Source organism: Hylobates moloch, unplaced genomic scaffold (genome assembly GCF_009828535.3).
Source record: "Hylobates moloch isolate HMO894 unplaced genomic scaffold, HMol_V3 SCAFFOLD_2, whole genome shotgun sequence".
Classification (NCBI taxonomy): domain Eukaryota; kingdom Metazoa; phylum Chordata; class Mammalia; order Primates; family Hylobatidae; genus Hylobates; species Hylobates moloch.
Window position 1 is genome coordinate 50,771,075 of NW_026652277.1, and position 26,149 is coordinate 50,797,223.

General features: G+C 39.9%; 1 protein-coding gene across 1 annotated transcript in view; it reads left to right on the forward strand.

The window, feature by feature from the left end:
- RASGEF1B (RasGEF domain family member 1B) overlaps positions 1–26,149 on the forward strand; it is a 632,849-nt gene that overhangs the window by 199,120 nt on the left and 407,580 nt on the right. The window contains exon 3 of the mRNA XM_032149109.2: positions 22,480–22,533. Coding sequence (XP_032005000.2) covers positions 22,480–22,533 — 54 coding nt within the window. The remainder of the gene's footprint in view (positions 1–22,479; positions 22,534–26,149) is intronic.

The following is a 26,149-nucleotide window of genomic DNA, read 5'->3' on the forward strand; positions in this document are numbered from 1 at the left end:
GGTCTTGCTGTGTGGCCCAGGCTGGTCTCAAACTCCTGGGCTCAAGTGATTCTCCTGCCTCGGCCTCCCAAAGTGCTGGAATTACAGGCATGAGCCACCATGTCCAACTAGTTTTAGATGTCTATTCATGCCTTCTACAGAAACTGATGAGTTTTCTTACATCCCCTATCTCTGTCTCCCTCGCCCTGTTCTTCAACACATCCTTCCCCTCTTGTCTTCCAAACATGATTGTTCGAAAGTTGTGGCTTCTATCATTGAGTCTGTGTTACTATCACTTAACAGCTGAGCCATGTATTACAATATGATTGCATTTACTTTTCTATGTAACTTTTATAGTTTTTTTCTTTTTTTGGACTTAGTAGTTACCAATAATACTTTGTCTCAATTTCTTGAACTGTAAAATGGTCATAATAACTGTACCTGTCTCATAGAGTTGTCAAAATGATATAAGTTTAACTATTAGTTTTCGTGCACTTTGTTTTTTATGTACTAATCCCTAATTCATCTCAAACTTTCTAACAGAGCTGTAAATATCTTTTTAATATACTTGATTTTATATTAAGTGTTCAATGAATAAGTGTTGAAAACTATAGCCAATACTCTAATCTGCGCTGTATGAATGACAATGCCATTTAATTGCAAGAGCAATGCATTTAGAATTCTTGGCAAGGCCTGGAACTGCCCCTTCCTAGCTGTGTGACCTTTGGCTAGCATATCTGAGTCACAGCTTTATCATCTGCAAATGGGAGAATTGGATTAGATAGTCTCTAGGGTCTCTTCCAGCACTATGATTCTATTATGGAGAAAAGCATATGCAGAAAATACCAAACTATGTAAAATATGTCAATGAAAAGAGTCAAACTCTAAAATATTTTGAAGGAATTTCTTCTGAGCCAGATATCAAAGACAAGTGGCGTGTGACATAGCCCTCAGGAGATCCTGAGACCATGTGCCCAAAGTGGTCAGGATACAGTTTGGTTTTATACATTTTAGGGAGACACAAGGCCTCAGCCAATATTTGTAAGAGATACATTGGTTCGGTCTGGAAAGGCAGGACAACTGGAATCCAGGGCTTCCAGGTCATAGGTAGATTCAAGGATTTTCTGATTGGCAATTGGTTTAAAGAGTTAAATTAAAGAGTTTAAAGACCTTGACTCAATAGAAAAGAATGTCTTGGTTAAGATAAGGAGTTGTGGAGACCAACCAACCCCTTATCTTATGCAGAGGAGGTCTCCAGGTAGCTGACTTTAGAGATAATAGATTATAAATGTTTCTTATCAGAGTTGATTTCTTTCTCCTAGATCAGGAAAAAGGAAGGAAAAGCAAGGGGATTCTCTTCAGAATATAGATTTTCCCCAAAACAGTCAGCTTTGCAGGACTATTTCAGGACATGGCAAATAAAATATATTTGGGCTTAAAGTACTTTGATTTCCTTCCTTATCTGTCATGTGATGTTATGCCAGAGTCAGGTTGGAAAGTGAGCCACATTATATAGGGTTAAATAAAACCCCTTTGATGAGACATTTTGGATTGCAGGGTGTAACCCCCCAGGCCCCTTAGATACAAATTTGGGCAAGAGAAGAAAAATGTCAGTGTTCTCAAATGTAAGATTGCAATGACACAGCTTCTACCACCTCTAGCACCACCTCCAGAAGACCTCTTAATAACCTCTTGGGCAGGATTATGTGACATCACTCACGCTATGATAAAGGAGAATTTTGCTGAGTCGTTTTATACAAACAATTGTCCTACCCCTTTGGGACACCTAGTTGTAATTTGCGGGCACCACCACTAAATGTCGCTATAGGTTACATAACTAAGTGGTCAGGAGTGCTCTATGTGTGTGTTGTTCTACAAGCTTTGAAAACTACCATTTAATCTCCTTATAGATTTAGAACTACATACCTTCAGTACTTAAACCAAAGTATTAAAAAACCTTGAAATTAAGATTTGTAAAGAAGGCAGTAAAACACAAAATGCTCTTTATTTCTTCCTTCCATATGCCTTTTCCCTCAAATGTTGTTTCTGTGTATCTAGTCACTGGTATAAACCAAGTAAACTGGTATTTAAAGGAGCTCTTAACTGAGCAATTGCTTGACTCTCAGGCCTGCACCTAAATGATTTTTCTTTCCTCCAAAGATAAGAGATTAAGCAATAGGAGGAAATATGGGTCTCTTTGTTTTCTGTTTCTTGTGTCTGTTGTATTTCCAAGCTTATCTAAAATCCTAGACACTTTAATGTATTTTATTGATTTTATAAAAACATGCACATATTTTCACATTTTAACATTTCTGAAATTATGATGCTTTATATAATTAATAGCAACATACAATTATATTGGTAGCACTTCTCTTAGTGATATCTCATAATCAACTTTTAATTTGATAAAATATTGTATCTGATATTATAATGTATCCATCTGAATTTATTAGAGTTCAGGGCTGTCTTAAAGAGTTGTTTGACAGAGGAACTTCGTTTTCTAATCAATTTTTAAAATTTTTTTCATTTTATTTTATTGTATTTTTAGATAGAGTCTTGCTCTGTTGCCCAGGCTGGAATTCAATGATGTGATCTCGGCTCACTGCAACTCCACCTCCCGGGTTCAAGTGATTCTTGTGCCTCAGCCTCTTGAGTAGCTGGGATTACAGCCATGCATCATCACGCCTGGCTAATTTTTGTATTTTTAGTAGAAACGGGGTTTCGCCATGTTGGCCAGGCTGGTCTTGAACTCCTGGCCTCAAGTGATCCTCCCAAAGTGCTGGGATAACAGGCATGAGCTAACGTGCCTGGCCTCTAATAAAATTTTGTAGGGAGTTAAGAGTGGAAGAGATAATAACATTTATTGAATGTCCAGTATAGTCTGGACCTATGTACTTTGCGAATATGATGTTTTTAATACTCATATGCTGGAAAATGGGCTTTTTTTTTTTTTTTTTTTTATACTTTAGGTTTTAGGGTACATGTGCACAATGTGCAGGTTTGTTACATATGTATCCATGTGCCATGTTGATTTCCTGCACCCATTAGCTCGTCATTTAGCATTAGGTATATCTCCTAATGCTGTCCCTTTTTTTGTTTCTATTTTACGGGTGAGAAAAGCGAGGCCTAGAAAGGTCAGTAACTTGTACAACTTGTAACTTGTCATACTACTAGTATGGGTCACTGTTTGAAGTGGTGTATTTCTGATTATAAATCTTACGGCCGGGCGCGGTGGCTCACGCTTGTAATCCCAGCACTTTGGGAGGCCGAGGCGGGCGGATCACGAGGTCAGGAGATCGAGACCACGGTGAAACCCCGTCTCTACTAAAAATACAAAAAAATTAGCCGGGCGTAGTGGCGAGCGCCTGTAGTCCCAGCTACTCGGAGAGGCTGAGGCAGGAGAATGGCGTGAACCTGGGAGGCGGAGCTTGCAGTGAGCCGAGAGCACGCCACTGCACTCCAGCCTGGGCGACAGAGCAAGACTCCGTCTCAAAAAAAAAAAAAAAAAAAAAAATCTTACACTTTTCCTACCCTGTTACATTGATATTTTATACTTCCCTTTAACACCAGAACATTTTTCTAACATATAGAACTCAGCCCTCTTTGAATAATGTAGTTTTCTGATAACCCTTTAAAATATTGATTAAAAATCTTTGATTAAACAACCTAAGAATGATTTTTCTGAACTCTAGTCTCAATCTTTGTGATCAAAATGGTAGAACCAGACTCGATGTCTCTGAGAAGTGAATTGCTTCTCCGGAGAGTAATGGTGCTTTGCAAGAGACAACATGGGGTGTGTCAAACTCATGTAGAGTGTTTGCATCCCCTTAGTCTTCTGGTAGACCACTGTAGGAGACAGTTTTCAAAATGCCTTGAATTGAAACAAACAACCCCCAACCAAAAAAACACAAAAAACAAAACCCCAAGGAGTATTTCCTCCAAGTCTCTTCCTTATAGAAAGCTAGTTTATCAGCTCTATGTTATGGTTTATATCAGAGTCCATAAGTGTCCTGGAGATCCAGGCTGTAGGCAAGATGCAGTTGATAGGAAGCGCTTAGTCAATGTCCCTTTACTTCCCAAGGGGCAAGGCTGAGAAATGAAGAGCAACTTCCTTTTGTACATCTTTGCTTTGGCAGTCCTCTGCGTGCAAATGGCACTCACTGGCAAAGACAAGAAGGGCAGAGAGAGAAGAAAACAGCTTACTGATTGTCACTGTGTTTGCACAGGCCAGAGGTGCCTAAATTTCAATTCCCAGCAACTCTCAGAAACTGCTGAAATTCATTGCCTTTTAATTCTCTACCTCATATCCTGAAGGGCATTTGTCGTCTACAGGATGTACTTACGTTTTCCATTTTCAATCCTCCTTTTACAGGTTCCCCTCATTTGTAAATCTAAAAATGAAACATTAGCAATCTGTCAGCGGTTCTGTTCCATTCATTTGTCTAGGGATTTATTATAGAAATACTTTTTATATCAGCAACTTAGGATCTTATGATGATAAATATTCTGTTGTCCCATTTCACAATGATTTCTCAAATAGTGGGCATATGACTACAACATGTACAGGAAATAATAGCTAAAAATTTGAGATCACTAAGGCATGAGTTGATTACCATTGCTTAAAATTTCTTTGGCTTAAAGATGATACTATATATGCTGAAGCAATTTTGAAATGATATATTTAACTTTCAATCTCTTAAGGGACATAATGACTCTATTATGTGTTATCTAGTTGAAAACCATTGAATGAAAACTATTTGCACCTATTCAGAGCCATCTATCTGTCATCAAAGTGATCACTCTGGGAAGGAAGGCCAAGTGACAAGCCATGAGGCTTTTTATTTTATTTCAAATTCTTGGACATTCCAATGTGAAACCAATGAGAGTATGGGTATATATGGCAAAACGTTAAGACGAGAGTCACCCAATATCTTTCTGAATACTAAAATTGGGGACCTCTTTCAGTTCTTGTGTGATTTCTTAGTTGCATCTCACTCGTTTACTTAATCATTTATCCCTTCATTCATTCTACAAATATTTATTGAACACCAGCTATGTGTCATGTACTATGCCAAGTACAGAGGATATGCTGTCAATATGACAGAGTCCCTGTCTTTGAGGAACTAATATTCTATGAGAGTTACAGGTAAGTAGACAGTTAAGTGTATGGTGATAAGCACTATGATAGGGATAAGTATGATGTGAGGTGGGAGGAGATAGAAAATTTTAGTCCTGATTTGGGAGACTGGGAGGGATTGTTTCCTGGGCTTGTTCTGTGACAACATTCTCGTCTGGCTCTTTTCCTACTCCTCCGACTACCTTTTCTCAATTTCCTTGGCTGGCTCTTCTTTCTATTCATCCTAATAAATACCAGTGTGTTCTGGGGCTTCCTTCAGTTCCTTATTTCTTATAATTAAACACTTTCCTAGGCAATCTCAGTCATATCTGTGGCTTTGACTATCCTTATACACAGTTGGTGCCTAACTATATCTCTAAGCAGACTTACACTATTAAACTAGTGATTCATTCATTATTTTATGAAACATCTATTGGCTATGTATCATGCATCTGGAGTGACAGAGATGAATAAAATTGCCTTCATTAGCACTCACTGAGTTTTCAGTCTAGCTAGCAAGAACTGCCTAAGATATTATAAAATACATGAGAATGAAGGACTTTAGGAACACAGAGGGAAACCACTAACTAACCACTCTTCGGGGAATCAGAGAAATCTTTTCGGAGGGAAGTGGCCATTGACCAGTTGATTAGGGGAAGGGATTTTTAGGCAGAGGAAATACAATAGGATGTGCAAGGACTTGGCAGTCTCCTTGGCTTCATTATCTCTTGAAGGCACACAATCTATGGGTTTGTGGCTATTTTATAGGATTCTTACACTGTAAGGATCTAGAGTAAGAATATAGCCTGACAAAATAAGATGTAGTCAGATTGTCAACAGACACCATCCTTAGATGCAAGTACAGTAGGCACTGGGGAGCTGGCAGAGATCGTTAAACTGGCAAACTGCAGAATCACATTTGGTTTAGGGAGACATTGTGGTAGGAATGTAGAGGATGGACTGGTAGCATGGAAATCTGGTAGAAAATGAAATAGGAGGTGACTAGGGTCTGAACTAAGGCAGTGGCAAGGGCAATGAGAAAAGGAAGCTTTATGATTTGAGCGTCTTCTATAGTAGCATCAATAGGATAGGATGATTTGAGAGAAAGGTAAGGAAGGGAGAGTAGTCAAAAAAGACACTGTGGTTGAAAGAGTGAATAGATGGTCTCACCATTAACCAAGATATGAGCAATTGGAGACAGATTTAGAGTAGAGGACTATAATATGTTCAGTTCTGGACAAGTCGACTTATAGATGCTTATGGGACATTTGAATGGAGATATGTAATAGGCAATTAGAAATAATGAATTTGAAGCTTGGGAGGGGCACCAGGGATGGACAAACACATTTAAAATGAATATCATTTGGTTAGTAGTTGAAGCCATAAAAGTGGATGGTTATGTTTATATTCAACAAATCTTTAGAAATATCTACTATTTAAATATCTTTTTAAAATATCAATACATTAAAAAAAATCTATAGCCATTGTGTCATTTAGAGTAGCAGAGTATGGCTGGGTGTGGTGGCTCACGCTTGTAATCCTAACACTTTGGGAGGCTGAGGTGGGCAGATCACTTGAGTCCAGGAATTCCAGACTAGCCTGGGCAACGTGGCAAAACCCAATCTCTACAAAAAATACAAACAAATTAGCTGGGTGTAGTGGTGTGCGCCTATAGTCCAGCTACTTGGGAGGCTGTGGTGGGAGGATCACCTGAGCCCGGGGAGGCTGAGGCTGCAGTGAGCTGTGATTGTGCCACTGGACTCCACCCTGAATGACAGAGTGAGACCCAGTCTCAAAAAGAATAAAACAAAAAGTAGAATAGGAGAAGTATGGCTTATGGCATGGTCACTGCTTCCAAAGAGTTCTCTTCAGATAAGGAACATAATAAATGCAATATAAAATGAAAAAGTTTATAGAAGTGTGTACAAGTATAGAATTGGCACAAAGAGAAACGAGATCACAGGAAGGATGGGGAAGACAAGGAAGAGAAAATAGAAGAGAACCAAAACAGAACTTAGTCAAACTTCTCAAAGAATAAGCTTCACAGCTTCACTATCTCTTGAAGGCACACATATATCTCATTCTTCTCTATCCTCCCAGCAGTACCCAGCCTAATCCTGGAACATGAATGCTCAGTATTGTTTGTTTAATAAATGGGCCCAGAGCAGTTGGTAAAGAATGAAAGACAAAAAGAAGCATGGGATTTCCCCAAGCCCTGGGGAACACATGAATCATTTCTTGTTATCCTTTAACTTGGAATGCTTGTGCAGGTGGAACTCAAAATAAACCCTGAAGAAATGAAGATGCAGCAGTTTAGAACCAGAATAAGGACTCCATCTGCCAGTGCTCTAATTATGAAATGTGTTTATGGCAAACCAGACTTTTTTATTTTTATTTCCGGTGTGCAGTAAAATTGTGTAGCCATCGATTTTCTGTCAAACCATCACTTAGAGAGTCTGAGATAATGCCACATCACTATTCATTTACTAATGACAGTGCTGAGCTTTTAAACAGGAACCCATCACACTGGGTTTGGCAACCTCCATTCTTGTTGTTTAAATTATTTGTAATAGCTGGTAATTGTGAAAATGTCTTTCTTCCTTGACCTTCTCCCTTCTTTCTTCTCCACCTGCCAGATTTGCAGGTTAGTATTTCATCAGCTTGGATGACAAATGAACATAGTTTGGTGTTTTTTTTTTTTTTAAGATGGATCTATTTAGGTGTATGTTAATATGCAGAATTACTATGAAAAAGAGAAAGGAAGAAAACATTGTGGTAAAAGCCTTATGGTAAAATATATTCACCTATCCCACTCCCCCACTCCAACATGAAGGATATTTCTCGGGGTTCAGCACTTTCAACTTCATTGCCTGACTGGTCATCTGTTTCATTCTCATCTTTCCTGAGAATTTTGAAGGAAGGAATCTTATCATTAAGCACACACAGCTAAGTTTGAGACTAATGTACGTTTTAACCCTCCTCACACCCATCCCCACAAATAATTGCAATTGTGGTATAATGTTTTTCATTGTTTTATCTAGTTGACATTTAGTTTTTCAAGTTAAAAAATATTTTTTCCTGATTGTATTCTATCTCTTGCTGCAGAAATATAATGGTTTCTGGAGGGTGAGCTTTGGGAGCTCCTTGAATGTTTTTCTCAATAATTCAAACTTGCAAGCATAACCACATGTGCATGTATGTGCGTGTATGTGTATGTGTGTGTATGTGTGGGTGTGTGTTGAAAATGATCATCCACAGCACTTTTCTTTCCTCTCAGGCACTGCATGGTATTCACTGTATAAGTTATTCAGGTAGTTTAACCAGGAGCGTGAGAATTTACCAGTATATACTAATTCAAAGATCAGGCTGGGCAAGGTGGCTTACACTTGTAGTGCCAGCACTTTGGGAGGCTGAGGTGGGCAGGTTACTTGAGGTCAGGAGTTCAAAACCAGCCTGGTCAACATGGTGAAACCCCTTCTCTACAAAAAATACAAAAGTTAGCCTGGTGTGGTGGCACATGCCTGTAATCCCAGCTACTTGAGGGGTTGGGGCATAAGAATCGCTTGAATTTGGCAGGTCAAAGTTGCAGTGAGCCAAGACCGCTCCAGTGCACTTCTGCCCCAGAAAACCCCACAAAGATCGTTTGAGGAAGAGAAGGCCAATCCCTCCTCCCTGCTGTCATCCAGTTGCTCTAGAGCCTGGGCTTTAAGTAAGTATGTAGCTGTTTCCTTGCTTCCTAAGCCACCACTGTGTGCTTTAGTGGCACAGATATATCCCTATAAATAGGCATTTGTGAACTCTGTAGGGTAAGTGTGGTTGGAGACAGAAATGTAGAAGATACTGAGAATTCTCAGAAATTCTTATAAGAATCACCATTATTTATACAATACACATCACCTTAAATTCTTACAAAATACTCTAAAGTAGATGGTCTTGTTCCCATTTTACAGATAGGGAGTTCAGGCTCACAGAATTTCAATAAGTCCCAGTCCACATAACAAGGGGCAGAGCTGGGGTTGATCCATTTCCCTTCCATTAGGCTACCCTGTTTCCTAGAGAGAGTCCTTTGGCCCACCCTCACTTTTATGTGAGCATCTTTGAGGAGGATATCAAGTTGCTAAGAGACATTCGGTAACCATGGCTTTCTTCTCAGTTCTTTTCAAAGTAGGTGGTGATGATGTGCCAGGGTGGAGGGAACGGGGAAGGAGGTGACAGAAGATGAGACTCTGGAGAGAGTAGCAGCCAAGAGCTGGCTAAGGCTATAGATTTTCTCTGTTCACTTCAAACTTGAGTATGAAGAGTCAGGAACTGAGAATAAGGTTAATGCAACACTTCTGTGTACATCAAGGAAGCACACAGTCTTAAGGATGAAGGAGAATTGGGATAATTAATTTGGAGAAAAATCCCTACTGTCTAAGACCTTATGACCGCAGTGGGTTACACCAGTAATTTGGAAGGAGCTACTCTCCTCAAGGGCATTAACTTTAGTTCCAGAGGGTCTATAACCCCATGCAGTGTTAGCAAATGATATTTCTTCCTGTGAACTATTTTCTTTATTCCTTGCTGCTTTCTTTGGCTTTACCTTGTGCCAGACCTGAAAATCTGGAGCTGTCCGCCCAAGTCCAGCCCCCTCCAGGGCACAGTGGCAGGGTTCCAATTCCTTATGGCAGTGAGTGTGAAGACATTTCTGCATGCAGGGTAATATTTATGGCTTTGTCAGCTGTTGGCACCATAGACAAGAGCTCAAGATGGTCAAAGAAGCTTTAGTGGAAGATGAATGTTTATTTAGAATGATGATCTAAGGACCCAAGTTACAGTGTAGCCTCTGGGAAGTAGTCCCCATCTAGTCCAGAACATTGCCTGAGAGAAGGAATTTTTTATTCCCCAGTACCCAAGGGTCAGATGTAACCAAAGATAGTGACCATTTGCCTTTAGAGTTGCTGTTTACCTCAGAAGGCCTTCTGGCTGCTCACACTTTTGTGTGTAGTATGCATCTTCTGGTCCTCTGTACTGATTCCATCTGAAGATGTGGTGATTGACAGACTTATGTGTTTGTTTCCACCCCCACACTGACTCCATGACTCAGAATCAATTGATCATCATCCTGGCCTTAGTGTTAATATTTATTTCTGGAAGAGCAAGAGCTAGATCTTTCAAGTTTTCGATACTATTACTTTATACAATGTATTTAAAACTTACGATGTTTGTCTCATCCTCATAATAAACTTCCAGGTGGGCAGAAAAAATATTATGCTCCTTTGAGCACCAAATGTGGTGATTCAATCAAATTTATCAGAATAATTGGTGGAACCAGGACTATAGCGAGGTTTTTCTGATTCCTAAATCTGTATCCAGGGGTAGACAAATTATAGCTTGCAGGCCAAATCTGGCCAATTGCCTGATTTTTTTTGTTTTTTTTATTTTTATTTTTTGGTCTGTGAGCTAAGAGTGGTTTTCTCATTTTTAAATAGTTGTAAAAAAAAAACAACAAAAAAGTGCATAATATTTCATGACACATGAAAATTATCAGAAATTCAAATTTCAATGTCTGTAAGGCTTTATCAGAACATGGCCAAGCTTATTCATTCACATATTGTCTATACCCTCTTTCAAGCTACAGTGACAGAGTTGAGTAGTTGTCACAGAGACCTTATGGACCTCAAAGCCTAAACTATTTACTATCTGGCCCTTTATAGTGAAAATTTACCAACCACTGAAATAGAAGATCAATAGAGACTCCTGTATTAGTTTGCTAGGACTGCTGGAAAATGTTTTTTGTTTGTTTGTTTCTGTTTGTTTTTTGAGATGGAGTCTTGCTGTGTCACCCAGGCTGGAGTTCAGTGGCATGATCTCGGCTCACTGCAACCTCTGCCTCGCGGGTTCAAGCAATCCTCCTTCCTCAGCCTCCCAAGTAGCTGGGATTACAGACCTGTGCAACCATGCCCAGCTAATTTTTGTATTTTCAGTAGAGGTGGGGTTTCACCATCTTGCCCAGGCTGCTCTTGAACTCTTGATCTCAGGTGATCCACCCGTCTTGGCCTCCCAGAGTGCTGGGATTAGAGGTGTGTGCCACTGTGCCTGGCTATTTTGTTTGTTTATTTTTGATTGACTCTCACCCTGTTGCCCAGGCTGGAGTACAGTGGCACAATCTTGGCTCACTGCAACCTCTGCCTCCTGGGTTCAAGCAATTCTCCCACCTCAGCCTCCTGAGTAGCTGGGATTACAGGTGCCTACCACGAAGCCTGGCTAATTTTTGTATTTTTAGTAGAGACAGGGTTTTACCATGTTGGCCAGGCTGGTCTTGAACTCATGACCTCAGGTAATTGGCCCACCTCAGCCTCCCAAAGTGCTGGGATTACAGGCATGAGCCACGGCACCCAGCCTGGACTGCTGAAAAATGTACTGCAAACTGGGTGGCTTAAAATACCAGAAACTTATCGTCTCATGGTTCTGGGGTCTAAATGTCCAAAATCAAGGTGCCAGCAGGGATGGGCTTTCTCTGAGACCCTGGGCAGAATTCTTCCTTACCTTGTCCTGGCTCCTGGTGGTGGCCACAATCCTTGGCCTTCTTTGTTTGTAGGTGCATCTGTCCAATCTCTGCTTCTGTCCTCACATGGTTGTCTTCACCTCATTTTCCCTCTGTGCATGTCTGTCTTCAAATTCCCCCTTTTTGTAAGGATGCCAGGGTTATTGGATTAGCACTCACTCTAATTACTTCATCTTAACTGAGTCTTCTGCCAAGATCCTATTTCTAAATAAGGTCACATTCACAGGTACCAGGGATTAGGACATCGACATCTCTTTTTTAGGGGACACAATTCAACTCATAAGACTCTTTCCACAGTATAGCGTGTTGTCCCCTTGTTATCATTTATCATTTGTCTTTTCCTGCCTTCTTCCCTCTGTTCTTCCTTTCCCCTTTTCGCTTTCGCCTTCCTCTTGCCTCCCTTGCCCTATTCACTATATATTTAACAAATATTTATAACATCCCTACTGTGTTCTCATTCTTATGCCCAACACTGTGCTCACGTATAGGATAGAAAGATGACTAACAGTTGGTCTCTGGTCCTGGTGAGCTTACAGTGCAATGCACAAGATAAATCACCTGTGGTGAGTTTTGTAAAAGGGGTTTGTATAAAGTACAGTGGAAATTTGAAGGGATCTTAAAGATTTAAATTCCTAAATATTGAGTAGTACTATTATGAAATCATTGACAGTTTCTGTTATTTAATGTACCACAGCTGTGACTCAAAAATTATAGATGCTAATATACATTGAATTTTAATTTTTATAGATTTAGGGGGTACAAGTGCAGTTTTCTTATGTGGACATATTGCACAATGGTGAAGTCTGGGGTTTTATTGTGTACCTATCACCCAAATAGTGTACATTGTACCAATAGGTAGTATTTCATCCTTTAGCCCCCTCCCTCCCTCTCCCACTCCCTCGGCACCTTTTGGAGTCTCCAGTGTCCATAATTCTACTCGGTATGTCCGTGTGTACACATTGTTTAGCTCCCACTTATAAGTGAGAACATGTAGTTTTTGGCTTTCTGTTTCTGAGTCGTTTCACTTAGGATAATGGCTTCCAGTTCTGGTATAGAGTTTCCTTACCATTCCTTTTTTTTTTTTTTTTTTCCTTTGAGACGGAGTCTCGCTCTGTCACTCAGGCTGGAGTGCAGTGGCGCGATCTTGGCTCACTGCAACATCTGCCTCCTGGGTTCAAGCGATTCTCCTGCCTCAGCCTCCAGAGTAGCTGGGACTACAGGCGCCCACCACCACGCCCGGCTAATTTTTGTATTTTTCGTAGAGACAGGGTTTCACCATATTGGCCAGGATGGTCTCAAACTCCTGACCTCGTGATCCGCCCGCCTCAGCCTCCCAAAGTGCTCAGATTACAGGCATGAGCCACCATGCCCAGCCCCTTACTATTCTTTTAAAGTCAAAATGTATAGAAATGTTCTACTTTCTTCTCTGCTTCAATTCTTTCAAGCTTCTTCCTCCTAGCATTTACAACGTCAGATTAGGATACCCAGCATTGGGATGACAGCCTGAGTAGAGGCCTTTTGCCTGGTTTGTTATATTAATGTTGATGGCTTTAGAGAGACTTGGTCTGCAGCTTTGTGGGATGGAGCCTGTCACCATTCAGTGCTTTTTGTCCAAATATGTTGCTTTTTGTTATGTCTTCTTTGAGGCTCTTTGTTGCTCTGCTTTCTGCTCCTGGCACTAATTGGCCACATTCAAACACTGTTGTGAAGTGCGTGAAATGTGTTTTGACAGCTTCTCGTCCCCTAGCTCCAGAGCTTAGTGTCCTGCTGGTCTTGCAGGAACCTCCTTGCCAGGGTCAGGGGTACTTATTAGTTAAGGAAATTTAGGCAAGTCACTTAATCTGTTTCTTAGTGTCCTAAAATAAGATTAATAACTACTTTATAGGATTGTTTGGAAGTCCAAGTTTAACAATGTGTGTCTGGCCGGGTGCAGTGGCTCACATTTGTAATCCCCGCACTTTGGGAGGCCGAGGTGGGCGGATCACCTGAGGTCAGGAGTTTGAGACCAGCCTGGGCAACATGGTGAAACCCCTTCTCTACTAAAAATACAAAAATTAGCCTGGCATGGTGGTGGGTGCTTGTAATCCCATCCTACTCGGGATGCTGAGGCAGGAGAATCACTGGAACTCGGGAGGCGGAGGTTTCAGTAAGCCAAGATCGTGAGATTGCGCTCCAGCCTGGGTGACGAGAGTAAGACTCCATCTCAAAAAAAAAAAAAAAAAAAAAAAAGTGTCAAGGGGCTTTAGACATGGAAAGCATTATATAAATGATAAATGTCAGGAGGTATCATTAGGATAGTTACTAATTAAAATTATGCTCTGGAAATTCCAGAGACATTTTCTTCTTTTGTGAGGCTGTAAAAGGCATAGTTATCATTGATGTTAACTTGATTTGGGTATAGCTTAGACTACTGGTTCTCAAAGTAAGGTTCCAGGGCTGCGAGCATCAGCTGTACCTGGAAATGTGTTACAAATGCAAATCCTTTGGCCTCACCCCATCCCTTCTAAGTTGGAACCTCTGGGGGAGGGGCTTAGCAATCTGTGTTTTAATAAGCTCTCCAGGTGATTCTTATGCCTCTGAAGTTTGAGCTCCATTGGCTTACAGCTATGCCCAGCTGGATATGGGTAGGCTCTGATGTGCTGATGTTTTTTCACCCGAGCTTCCTTTCCCATATGGAAGGAGTTCTGTAGGCATAAATGTGTGCCCCTAAGATTGAGCTGTCACAACATGCCTGCCACCGATGTTTGCCATTTTTCAGCATAGGAAAAGATCCTAGGATTGCAGGTTCTTGAAGCACCATCTTTGCTAAACACAAATGAATCAGGTATTTTGGTAGGGGTCCAGAGAGGGAGTTTTAAGGTGTTCCCTAAGTGAGAAAATAACAGTTGGATGAGATGACTAGTAAACTATTCTGTGAAATTCAGTAGAGCTGCTCTGAGCTTGGTTCCTGTTCTGGCTACTTCTGAATATCAGGTTTTTGTCTTTTTTCTAACATCCTTAGTCTTCCTCAGATGAACACACATCTATTAATTAGACTGGGGCCTGCCCCTGCTCTGCCAGGTCTGAGAAAAAGCCAGGTGTTTGCTGTGCACCCTGTGTTTCCCATCATGCCCCTGGATTGCAGCCGCGCCATGTCTGTTATGATAGGCGGACAATAGTTACATGGGTAAAGTGAAAACCAGAGCGGTGCATTTAATGAAGGTGGAAAAGGGGAAGTTGTGGGAAAAACATAAGGCAGATCATGGTACTGTCATGTTGATTCACAAGGGAAGAGGCACGTGGTAGGTATTCAATAGATGGATATTGAATGAATGAAGGAGGAATGAATTTGGAGTTTGGGGAGCTAACCAAGCTACTTAACTTCTGAGCATCTATCTTATCCCAGATGAACAGACATTATGGCTTGATTGAGTGAACTATTAGATATGTTTAGTTTTAAATGCAGACATAAATAGATTTGATCTTTCAGTAGTCTGAATTTCCTCCCATCAGCTTTCCCTTAATTATCCACAAGTGTTCCAAGCCTTCATTAGCTAAATAGGATGCAGATGATGGTCATTAGTCTGGGCTATAAATCCTGCTGGCACATTCAATGGCTTTTCACTTGGTTAATTGAAATTTTCAGTATTCATGGACTACAAGAAAACACTGTAATTTTATCATTTATTTGGTGGTATGTTTTTTCCTTTGGCTGATGTTTTATAATTATGCAGTTTTTAAAAAAAATAAATGTGAATGCCATACTTTGCCTGGAGGGAATACCACTGTATCCAGTGTATATCCATCAATACTAGTCTACTAAAGCATGAAGACCTAATGGAAATTCATACTTTGTCTAGAAATCCTAGAATTGGCTGGCTAAACTGTCTAAGAAAGCATCCAAGTAGTGTGCTCTTTGGGGACTCATTGATTCAAGTGTAAGAGACTTCCAAATTGTTAGTAATGTGATAGGTTTAGTCTTGACATCTACCAATGAGTAAGAAATCATCCATTGTGTCTGTGAGGTGCAAGGTATCAAATGGAGATGCTTTATGCAGACATCATTCCTTTAAATGGCTGTTAGCTTTCAACTGTATTTGACCATTCATCAAACCTACCTGGCCTCTGTCTGGTGGTATCTGGCTGAGAGTGAAAAACACACCCAAACACAGATACATACATACATAAAGGAACAAATAATACTTGAAATAAAATTTCATAATATTGCTATCTTGGAGATTCAATTTCTGAATTTCTTAATTTTATAATTCAATATTTAAGCAATTCTCTTGCACATGACTGTTCCAATTTAATGAAGTGTCAGATGTTTGCTGTTTGAAAAATGTAAATCTTAGTTAGTTATAAGCATTACATAACAGAAATTGACACAGTAGAGATAGAATAGATTTACTTCTGTTTCTTTCTCTAAATTGAGTTTAATGGGAATAAACAACATTGTAATACCTTTGAGAGGTAAACTGTCTCTTAGAAAAACGAGTATAGGACATATGGATTTGGGTGGTTGTGGTGGCTCACACCTGCAATCAAAAGTGCTCAGCACTTTGGGAGGCTGAGGTGAGAGGATCACTTGGCCCAGGAGTTGGAGACCAGCCTGGGCAACATAGTGAGACTCCATCTCTACAAAAAATTAAAAAAAAATTAGCCAGGCATGGTGATGCATGCCTCTGGTCCCAGTTACTTGGGAGGCTGAGGTGGGAGGATTGCTTGAGCTCGGGAAATCAAGGCTGCATTGAGTCATGATTGAGCCACTGCACTTCTTTCTGGGTGACAGAATGAGACTCTATCTCAAAATAAACAAATTAATTAATTTTTAGAAAGAATATATGAGGTCTCTTTTCAGTGCTCAATCACTTTGCAAAAACATCTCCACCAGTGAGAATTGGGTAAGCAACACACCTTCTGGAAGCCTGTTTTTGTAGGCTGGACTAAATGAGCCAGCAATTACTGGTCTTCTATCTGTGGGCTCTCTGTCTAAGGACTTATAATAGGGACTTTTTTTTTTTTTTTTTTTTTAATCCCAGTTCACTTTTCCTTTTAGGTCAATTTTCTCTTTCTGCCCACTTGGAATATTTCTACAAACAGTTATTAATGTTAATTTAGGGAAGATATGTTGAAGTACCTGTCTTCTAAATTAACCACTAATGTATCTCAAAGTCAAATATAAAGGCATTTGTTAAGTTATGCTTTTGTGAATCACCCGTTGTGATGGTTAACTTTACATGTCAACTTAACTGGGCTAAGGGGATGCCCTGGTAGCTGGTAACACATTATTTCTAGCTATATCTATGAAGTTGTTTCTGGAAGAGATGAGCATTTGAATCAGAAGACTGAGCGAAGATCTGCCCTCACCAAGGTGGGTGGGCATCATCCAATCCATTGAAGGCCCAAATAGAACACAAATGCAGAGGAAGGCAGAATTCGTTTCTGTTTGGGCTTGGACATCCGTTTTCTCTAGCCCTCAGACATTGGAGCTCCTGATTCTTGGGCCTTCAGACTTACGCTGGTGGCCTCCCTCCCCCTTCCTCTGGGTTTTCAGGCCTCCAGGCGGGGGCTGAATTACACCACTGGCTTCCCTGTGTCTCCAGGCTGCAGATGGCACATTGTGGGAGTCCTCAGCTGCCATAATCACACAAACTAATTCTCATAAGAAATCTCCTCTTACATATCTCTATATATCCTATTGGTTCTGTTTCTCTGGAGAACCCAAATTCATCTGTGAAATTCTCTTCCCCTCTGTAGATAATCAGGAGCTGACCATGTTATTTAGTCAGATATGTTCTTGTATCAGAGGATGAAGAAAGAACTAAGCAGTATGCTCATTGATTTCCAAACAATGTGTCTGATAAAATCAGATCCACTTTCTTCAAATTGGCCAAGGCTCTCATGACCTAAAAGGAAATGAATATGGGTTTCCTCACTTCATAGTGAAAAATTCAGGACCCCAAGGCCAGTGATCCACTTTAAGCTCACAAGGAGGTCTGTTAAGAAGGGACAAGAATTAGGCCCTAGACTCCTGAGCAAATTTGCTTTTCTGTCCAAAGGCTTTATCATAAAAGGCCAGCAAACTTTTAACTATAATATGGGGTCATGTTCAACTAGAGTCAATCAGCCACAGCCAGGATCTGCCCTTGGTAAAAGTGTGTCAAAGTAAAGTAGATTGTAGTGGACTTGGCAATGCTGTGCACAGAGCTCCCTGCTGCCAGGAGTCCTGCCAGCTGACTGCCCTCAGCTATCAGTCCTCCCAGGAAATTGCTCTTGGCTGGAAACAGTCACGTTGCCCAGGATCATGCTGCCTTCCCAGGGCAGGCCTCTGTCTCACTCCAGCTTGGGATGAGTTTAACCTGCTTCTGAGCTCTCCATTTTGTTGGATGAAATTTTTGTTGAGTCTGCACCATGGTCCAACTTCTTTATCTTCTCTATCCCACATCCTTCCCTATCCTCCTATAAGCGGTGATCTCAGGAACACTTCCTCATAAAGCTTCTGCTTGCTAATTTCCATTTCACAGTCTGCTTTTTAGGGAACCTAACCTGTGACCTGTGTCTTTAGATTGCTTACCATCACTATGAGTGTCCAATATCCTCATGACTTAAGTCTTCATTTCTCTCCTATCAAAATTTGCTTTTGAAATTATTTAAAAAACAAGCCGGGTGTGGTGGCTCACACCTGTAATCCCAGCACTTGGGGGGGCCTAGGTGGGCAGATCACCTGAGGTCAGGAGTTTGAGACCAGCCTGTCCAACATGGCGAAACCCATCTCTACTAAAAATACAAAAATTAGCCGGGTGTGGTGGTGGGCGCCTGTAATCCCAGCTACTCGGGAGGCTGAGGCAGAAGAATCGCTTGAAACCAGGAGGCGGAGGTTGCAGTGAGCCAAGATTGTGGCACTGCACTCCAGCCTGGGTGACAGAACCAGACTCTATCTCAAAAAAAAAAAAAAAAAATTATTAAAAAAAACCCCCAAAACTCCAAGGTATAACAATATGCTTTTAGAAGGGATCTGATAAACTCATTCCCTTTCAGGTATAATAGACCAATGAACTATAATACATGAAGTGTCCAGTTTTCCCTTCTGCCGTGACACCCCCCCCCCAATATCTTAACATCCCTCATGAGTTTGTCTATTATGAATCAAAGCCTTGTGCTAAAAACAGAGCTCTAATAAGTGAAATGTCAGGCATTAGTTAATAAATGGTCAAAAGAGAGGTCTCACCTATCTAAATTCTTTTTGGGAAATTGCTAAAACTGTCCATGTATATAATACTATAATACTGTTCACTTCACGTTGGTCACCCCACTAACAAGGTTAGGAGTCAATGCTCTAAAAAAGTCACTTGTGCTTTATTGTGCTTGTGCTACTGTGACAAACTCAGCATCATACCAACTTTGGTGGAGGTGACTCATTAGGAGTTTCCTTTTTAGTAGAAAAATATTGATACAATCATCAAGAAAGTCACAGCATGGCCAAGTCACCATGTTTTGAGTCTTTCATTTTCAGTAATTAAGGTGAACATGTTATTGGAAGATTTAGAAAGCCCACCCAAAGTCACTCACAATAGCTGCAATTAGTAAACTGGAATGCCAGTTAAAGTCTTTTGAAGCAGAGAATGAATTGAGACTGACCAAGTGTATACGAAAACTCCCCTTAGAAAATGGCTAAAGTAAGGAGATGGACTCTCATTGACCCGTGCCACCCCTCTTTCACACTCATTCCAAGTCTTGAGATTTTGCATATGTTTGCCCTTTGGCTAAAGTGTTTCCTTTCTACAAATGCAACATTTAAAATTACCTATGTATATATATATATTTTTTACTGAGGCTAATTTCACCCATCTCTGATTCTAAATTTTCCTCCAAACATGTTTCTTAGGTCACCTGAGACTGTTCTCAAAGGTTGAATGGTATTGTTTAACTGAAGATCATTTCTCCTGGGGCTATGGCACTAATGTCCAAATTCTTAGACATGCTCCTTAATTTACTCTCCCCAGGGTGGCAGTGCTCGTGCATCTTAAGCTTACTTAAAAATGCAGTTATGGTCTCTTGAGTTGCCCCCACATGGACTCTTCAGTAGCTGGAGAGTGGGTCCTCCCTATGTTCTGAGTTCCATTTCAGACAGAGAATGAAACTTGAATTCAGGGTTGAGCAGAGAAATTTTCACCACTGGACTTGCATTTCCCGGAAAAAAATTTTAGTTGCATTAGCCAGGGAATCAGGGTCATTTCTATAACTAGCCCCTTTAGGGTTTAGACCAGTTTTCTCAAATGTGGGCAGTTTTCCCCCCTAGAGAACATTTAGCAATGTCTGGAGACATTTTTGTTTGTCATGACTGAGATAGGTGGAGATCGTCAGTAGCATCTGGTGGGTAGAGGCCACACATGCTACAGAACCCCCTACAGTGCACAGTGTGTCCCCACATGCCCTCAAAACAAAGAGTTATCTAGTCCAAAAACATTCACAGGCCATCACTGAAAAAGCCTGGTTTAGCCAAACCAAGCAGAAAATAGACAACAGCTTTATGCTAAATAGAAGGTGTATTTTACCATTATTTAGAAGTCTTTTATCTCTCTTCTTTCCTATATCCCTGAGCTTCACTTTATAATGGTGTTTCGTGTGAGGCTGCTTTTCCAGCACGGTGCTTCCAAAGAAGTGTTTTGGGATAAGGATTGCAGTTTTGCCCGATGTTATTTTCTTTTGCATCTACTCAGTTCATATTTATTGGTTATCTTCTTTGTGCCAGGCACTGGGCTAGTAATGGAACTACTGCAATGACCAAGTTTCAATGGGTCTTTACCTTCTTGGAGCAGAAATCTGGGAATCAACACTGAGACCTCTCTCATGACACAGTGCTCATGTGTACAAATGAGTAAATATGATGAAAAGTCATGAGGAAGACATCTGATGGGAAGATTGTGGGTGGGGTGGTTCACGGTAGCATGTGGAGAGCTGCGTGGTTCTTTGGCTTTTCTCTCTGTCCTGCCCTAATCTTTGAACAGCCAGCAAGAATACTATTTCTTACATCCCGATGCAATACAGAAATGAGAGAAACTAAGATATACCTGGCAGCACAAAGAGCAAGAGGACATGAAATTTGCAGGGCTATACCTGTCCTTTCACCACCTGCTACTGTGTTTCAGGGCTAAAATTAGGTCAACAGGATAGATCATGGTAACAAGAATGCATCATGTGCCCTCATTCTCTTTGAGCGAGGATGACTGCTTCTCTATGGAAACCATTTTCTTCTTTGTTAATTGTTTGACAATTTTGCTATTTGTGCCTGTTTTTTATGAACTTTTCATTTTGTCCGTCTTTTTATCTTTTGCCTTTCCTCTTTTCTTCTGCCACCAGAATTCTTCCCTTCTTTCTGTTTTCCCTTTTTAATTCAAATTTTCCCAGTAACATTTATCCCTTCCCTCTCAAATGAAATAAAAATGGCCAGCAAACCAAACTTGGAGATTACATCTAACCTAAACCTTGAACTTAATTTTTTTAATTAAAGATGCGTTTTTATATGTGTATTCACATTCTATCTTTTCTGTCCTTTAATACTACATGTTGTTTTGACCTAGAATATGTGCTGACTTAGATCCTTAGCTTTCTTACATGCTTATTGCAAAACAAACAAACAAACAAAAAACAAAGCAAACCAAAACCTTAGGTGAGGTGGTAAATATTTTTATGATGTTATATGAGCAGAGAGTAGGAGACAGTTTATATACACTAAATTTTCCAGCCATATACAAGCATGTTTATTGCAGCACACTTTGCAATAGCAAACAAAAGAAAACAAGAAACAGCAACAATAAAAGAACAAAACCCTGTTGATCAATAAAGGAAAGCATAAAAGTATGATATATTATGAAATGTTATATAGGTATTGAGAAGAATAAGTTAATCTGCATGGGCTGAACTGGAAAGATGTTGATAATATGTTCTTAATTAAGATGGTATGATCATAAAAATGAGAGTTCTATGTAGTATGTGCAGACATATCTGCACGGGAATAGAGAAAGTGTGGAAGGATGAATACAAATTTGTATTATTGGTTACCTCAGGAGGGTAGGGTATAAAAGAGACTAACTCATTAAGAATAAATATTAGTTTTATAATTAAAGAAAATGTAAAAAAGGTTTACTGAAAAAAATCTCAATACTGTTTTTATGGCTGACCATAGCTATGTATTTATTCACAGGATTGTCCGAAGGGAACATACTTGCATGTAAATCCCAATATAGCCTTGAATGTTGCAGTGCCTTTTGAGTGATACATCAGGCCAAACAAGTATACATACAAATGTGTGAGAAGTCAACCACAGGGAGAGTGAGTGCATTAAAGCAAGTAGAAAGGAGATAGTAAGCCCTGGTGTTGTTCAGACTCACAAATCTCTTACATAGGCAGAAGCTCCACTCTCCCACTTGGGCTCATAACAGCTGTCATTTGAAAGATTGGGCATAGTGGACTCTAACATTATGCACATATCTCTTCAAGATAGAAGATCATGTGTGGTTGGAGGTGGGTTCTGGAGTTAGATGGCTTTGCCTCCTGACCTAACTATGTCCAAGGTATATAGCAATTAACCTAATTGTGCTTTCGTTACCTTGTTTGTAAAATGAAAATAACTAAGAATCCTTACCTCACTGAATGGTTCTTGGCCCATAATGAATGTTCCAGCTTGGGTAGAGTAGCTTTGGGAATAGTGAAGGGCAGACACATTTTAAAATTCAGAGAAATCAGTGGGGGACACAGAAGGTAGTGCCTACCTTGGATTGGAAATGAACATGGAAGGGTCAATATCATTATATGTTAACAGTTCTAAAGTGTTTTCCATCTTCCTATTTTGTAGAGCACCATTTTAAGCACATTGGCCAGTGAGAAGTCCTTATCTGACTGCAAAAAGGTAAGTCAGCATCCAAGAATTCCAGCCTGCTGTCAGAGTAATAAAGGCTTCAGAGTTGGTGATATTCGAATGAAAAGCTGTGATATCAGTGGGGATGTTCTGGTGGAATATTATGGCTGTCTTTCTTTAGAGATGGAAATGTGAATGGTTTACTTTAAGGATGTGGGAAACTCCATTATATGACAGTATTTTGTTGAAGAGAAGCTCTGATTCCATATATTTACATCTCACTATTATCTGATACTTTATCCTGGCAGATGAGCATCAGGGGAGTTTAGGGAATGCTGTATAAACTGCATTGCAGGCTTCTATATCTTTGTTTGCAAATTTAAATATAATAAATGTAAACCTAATGTAAAAATAATTTTGTATTTTGAAAGCTGATCATATAGCATAAAAATCTGGTTTGGATTCACCGCAGTCAATCTTGAGAAGTTGTCATGCTTTGCAAAAGGATTAGCTTCACGAGCATCTGATGGAAGACATCCCTGTAATAGATTAACTTTGAAGACTCCCTGCTATAGCCTTGTGTCTAATTCCTGGCTTTTGCAGGCCAGGGGTAATGTTTATCCACCTCTTTAGTCTCAGATTTAGCTAGATATTCTCCTTTTGGGGGGAAGAGAAGTGGCTTCATAGTCCAAACAACTCAAATTCTTTGACACTATCTATTGATACAGAAAACCAGCTGCATATAGAGTTGACCTGTGCATAATATATAATTCCTAGGCATTTCTTAAGATTTCATATTATGGCATTGTCTGCTGTGCTGCTTCTGTTTCTAATGTTGCTTGATATGGAAGTAAGTAGCAGAGTTACTTACCTTTAAAGGTGGTGTGAGGGCCTACTGCTCTAAGTACCATTCATTTAATTATTTGGATAATTTTAAAATCTATTTTATTACATCTCCATCTTCACTGAATTATGCTATATTTGTCTTGTTCTCTGCATTGAGTTGTATGCTGCCTGAGAATGAAAACCGTGTATTATTTTTAGAATTATAGATCTTGGCTAGGCGTGGTGGCTCACGCCTATAATCCCAGCACTTGGGGAGGCTGAAGTGGGTGGATCACGAGGTCAGGAGTTTAAGACCAGCCTGACCAACTTGGTGGAACCCCATCTCTACTAAAAAAAATACAAACATTAGCCAGGTGTGGTGGTGCGTGCCTGTAATCCCAGCTACTCGGGAGGCTGAGGCAGGAGAATTGCTTGAACCCAGGTGGTGGAGGTTGCAGTGAGCTGAGATCGCGCCACTGCACTCCAGCCTGGATGACAGAGTAAGTGAGACTCCGTCTCAAAAAAAAAAAGAAAAAAAAAGAATTATAGATCTTAGAGAATGAGAAGGACTTCTTTGAGACTTCTAGTCTCACCTTTTTACTGGGGTGGGACTGCCACTGATATCATTATAGATGGACCTCTACCTCTTAACTGAATATTCTATTGTCAGGGAACCCAATGAGCCTGACTATGTGTCAGGCACACTAATATGCACTAGGGAGACAATCCATAGTGTTAGCAAGTTCTTTATTCTACTGAGCCAATAGCTGCCTCCTTTAGATTCCTTCCTAGGTATGTTCCCTTTGGACAATCCTATGAATAAATACATAGCTATGGTCAGCCATAAAAACAGTATTGAGATTTTTTTCAGTAAACCTTTTTTACATTTTCTTTAATTATAAAACTAATATTTATTCTTAATGAGTTAGTCTCTTTTATACCCTATCCTCCTGACGTAACCAATAATACAAATTTGTATTCATCCTTCCACACTTTCTCTATTCCCATGCAGATATGTCAGCACATACTATATAGAAGTCTCATTCTTATGATCATACCATCTTAATTAAGAATATATTATCAACATCTTTCCAGTTCAGCCCATGCAGATTAACTTATTCTTCTCAATACCTATATAACATTTCATAATATAAATATATCATACTTTTATGCTTTCCTTTATTGATCAACTGGTTTTTGTCATACACAAATCAACATAGCATGGTCAGTTTCTATGACTTCAATTTTATCTATCTAATCAGTTAACACATGTTCACAGAACATCTGCTATGTGACATGCATCGGACTGTCATGATGAACAAATCACATATGTATGATCTTTACCCTCATAGAATTTATAGATATTCATTAATAAAGTAATTAGCAAAATTGTGATGGATGATATCATTTTTTTTAAGTTGAGAGTTCATGGGATCCCATGCCAGGAGAACCTAACCTAATCAAGGGGTCAGGGAAGATTTCCCTGAAGAGATGATGTTCAAGCAGAGATCCAAAGAATGAATGAGATTTGGCTCCATGAGCACAAAATGGTGGCAGAACAGCACGTGTGAATGTCTATAGGTGAGGGGGAGAACCATACAAAATTCAGAGCGCCTGAAAAATGACAACTTGAATTGGAAAAGATGAGCAATGAGGTCCTGGTACAACTATATTAAGAGTTTAAATTGTTCTCAGGGTAATGAGAAATTTTTAAAGGGCTTGAATTTGGGAAAGTAGGTGTATGTGCCATGATATGATTTTTAAGATCACTTGGTTACTGAAGGACACAAGAAGCAGGATTTAGATGTGAAGTCTAATTATAAGGCTACTGCTATAATCTAGGCAAGAGATGATAGTGGCCAGGATCAGAATAATGGCAGAGGGGAATCAAGAAACATTTGAGTATTTCTCAAAATCAACAGTGTATGATAGTTTGGTTATGGGAAAGGAAGTAGCTAAGGACAATTCTTTGATTTCTGACATCAGCTAGTGTCAGAATATTGGTGCTATTTTCTAAGACAGGAACCACTAGTAGAGGACCACATTTAGGGAAGAAGTTGATGAGTTCACAATGGTATATGTCATTTTGGTGGTATGTGTAAGATCTAGTAAGGATGACTAGCAGACAGCTGGACATTTCGATTTATAATTGAGGAAAGCATTCTGAGCTGGATATATGGATATGAGAGGAATATGCATAGAGAGAATGATTGAAAGAGTGGGAATGGATGAGATTACCCATAGAGGTTGTGTAAGGTGAAAAGGAAGAAGGTTTTCACGAGTCTTGAGGAAAGTTAACATGTAAGAGCTGGGAGAAGACTATGGATTTTGGAGGGAAGAGGGAAACTGAGAAGCCACAGAGGTTGGAAGACACCAGAAGAATGTGATGTCTGAGAAATCAAGTCAATAAAAACATGATCTGTATAAAAAGAGGTAGACGTAAGTATCAAAACTGTTGCTAAGTGATTAAGTAAAATAAAGACTGAAAAGTATTCATTGGCTTTCTTAATACAATAGGCTTGTTGGTTTTATTGAGATCGAAGTGATGGACACAGAAGCCAGATTGTAGTGGGACTGGGACTTAGCTGGGATAAAGAAATAAAAATGTCTCCCTGCTTTGACAACTTTTACTCACATGAATTCTATCCCTTCTTCCTTCCTTCCTATTGCAGGGCAAGATGGACTTAGTAGGGATAAAGAAATAAAAATGGTAAAATAGAGTCTTCTAAAAGCAATTTGTTGCAAGAAGAAGGAGAGAATTGAGTAGTTGGGTAGGGTTATGGGTTGAGATATGGTATCTTACAATAATGAGACATTTGAGTGTGTTTAAATGCTGTAAGAA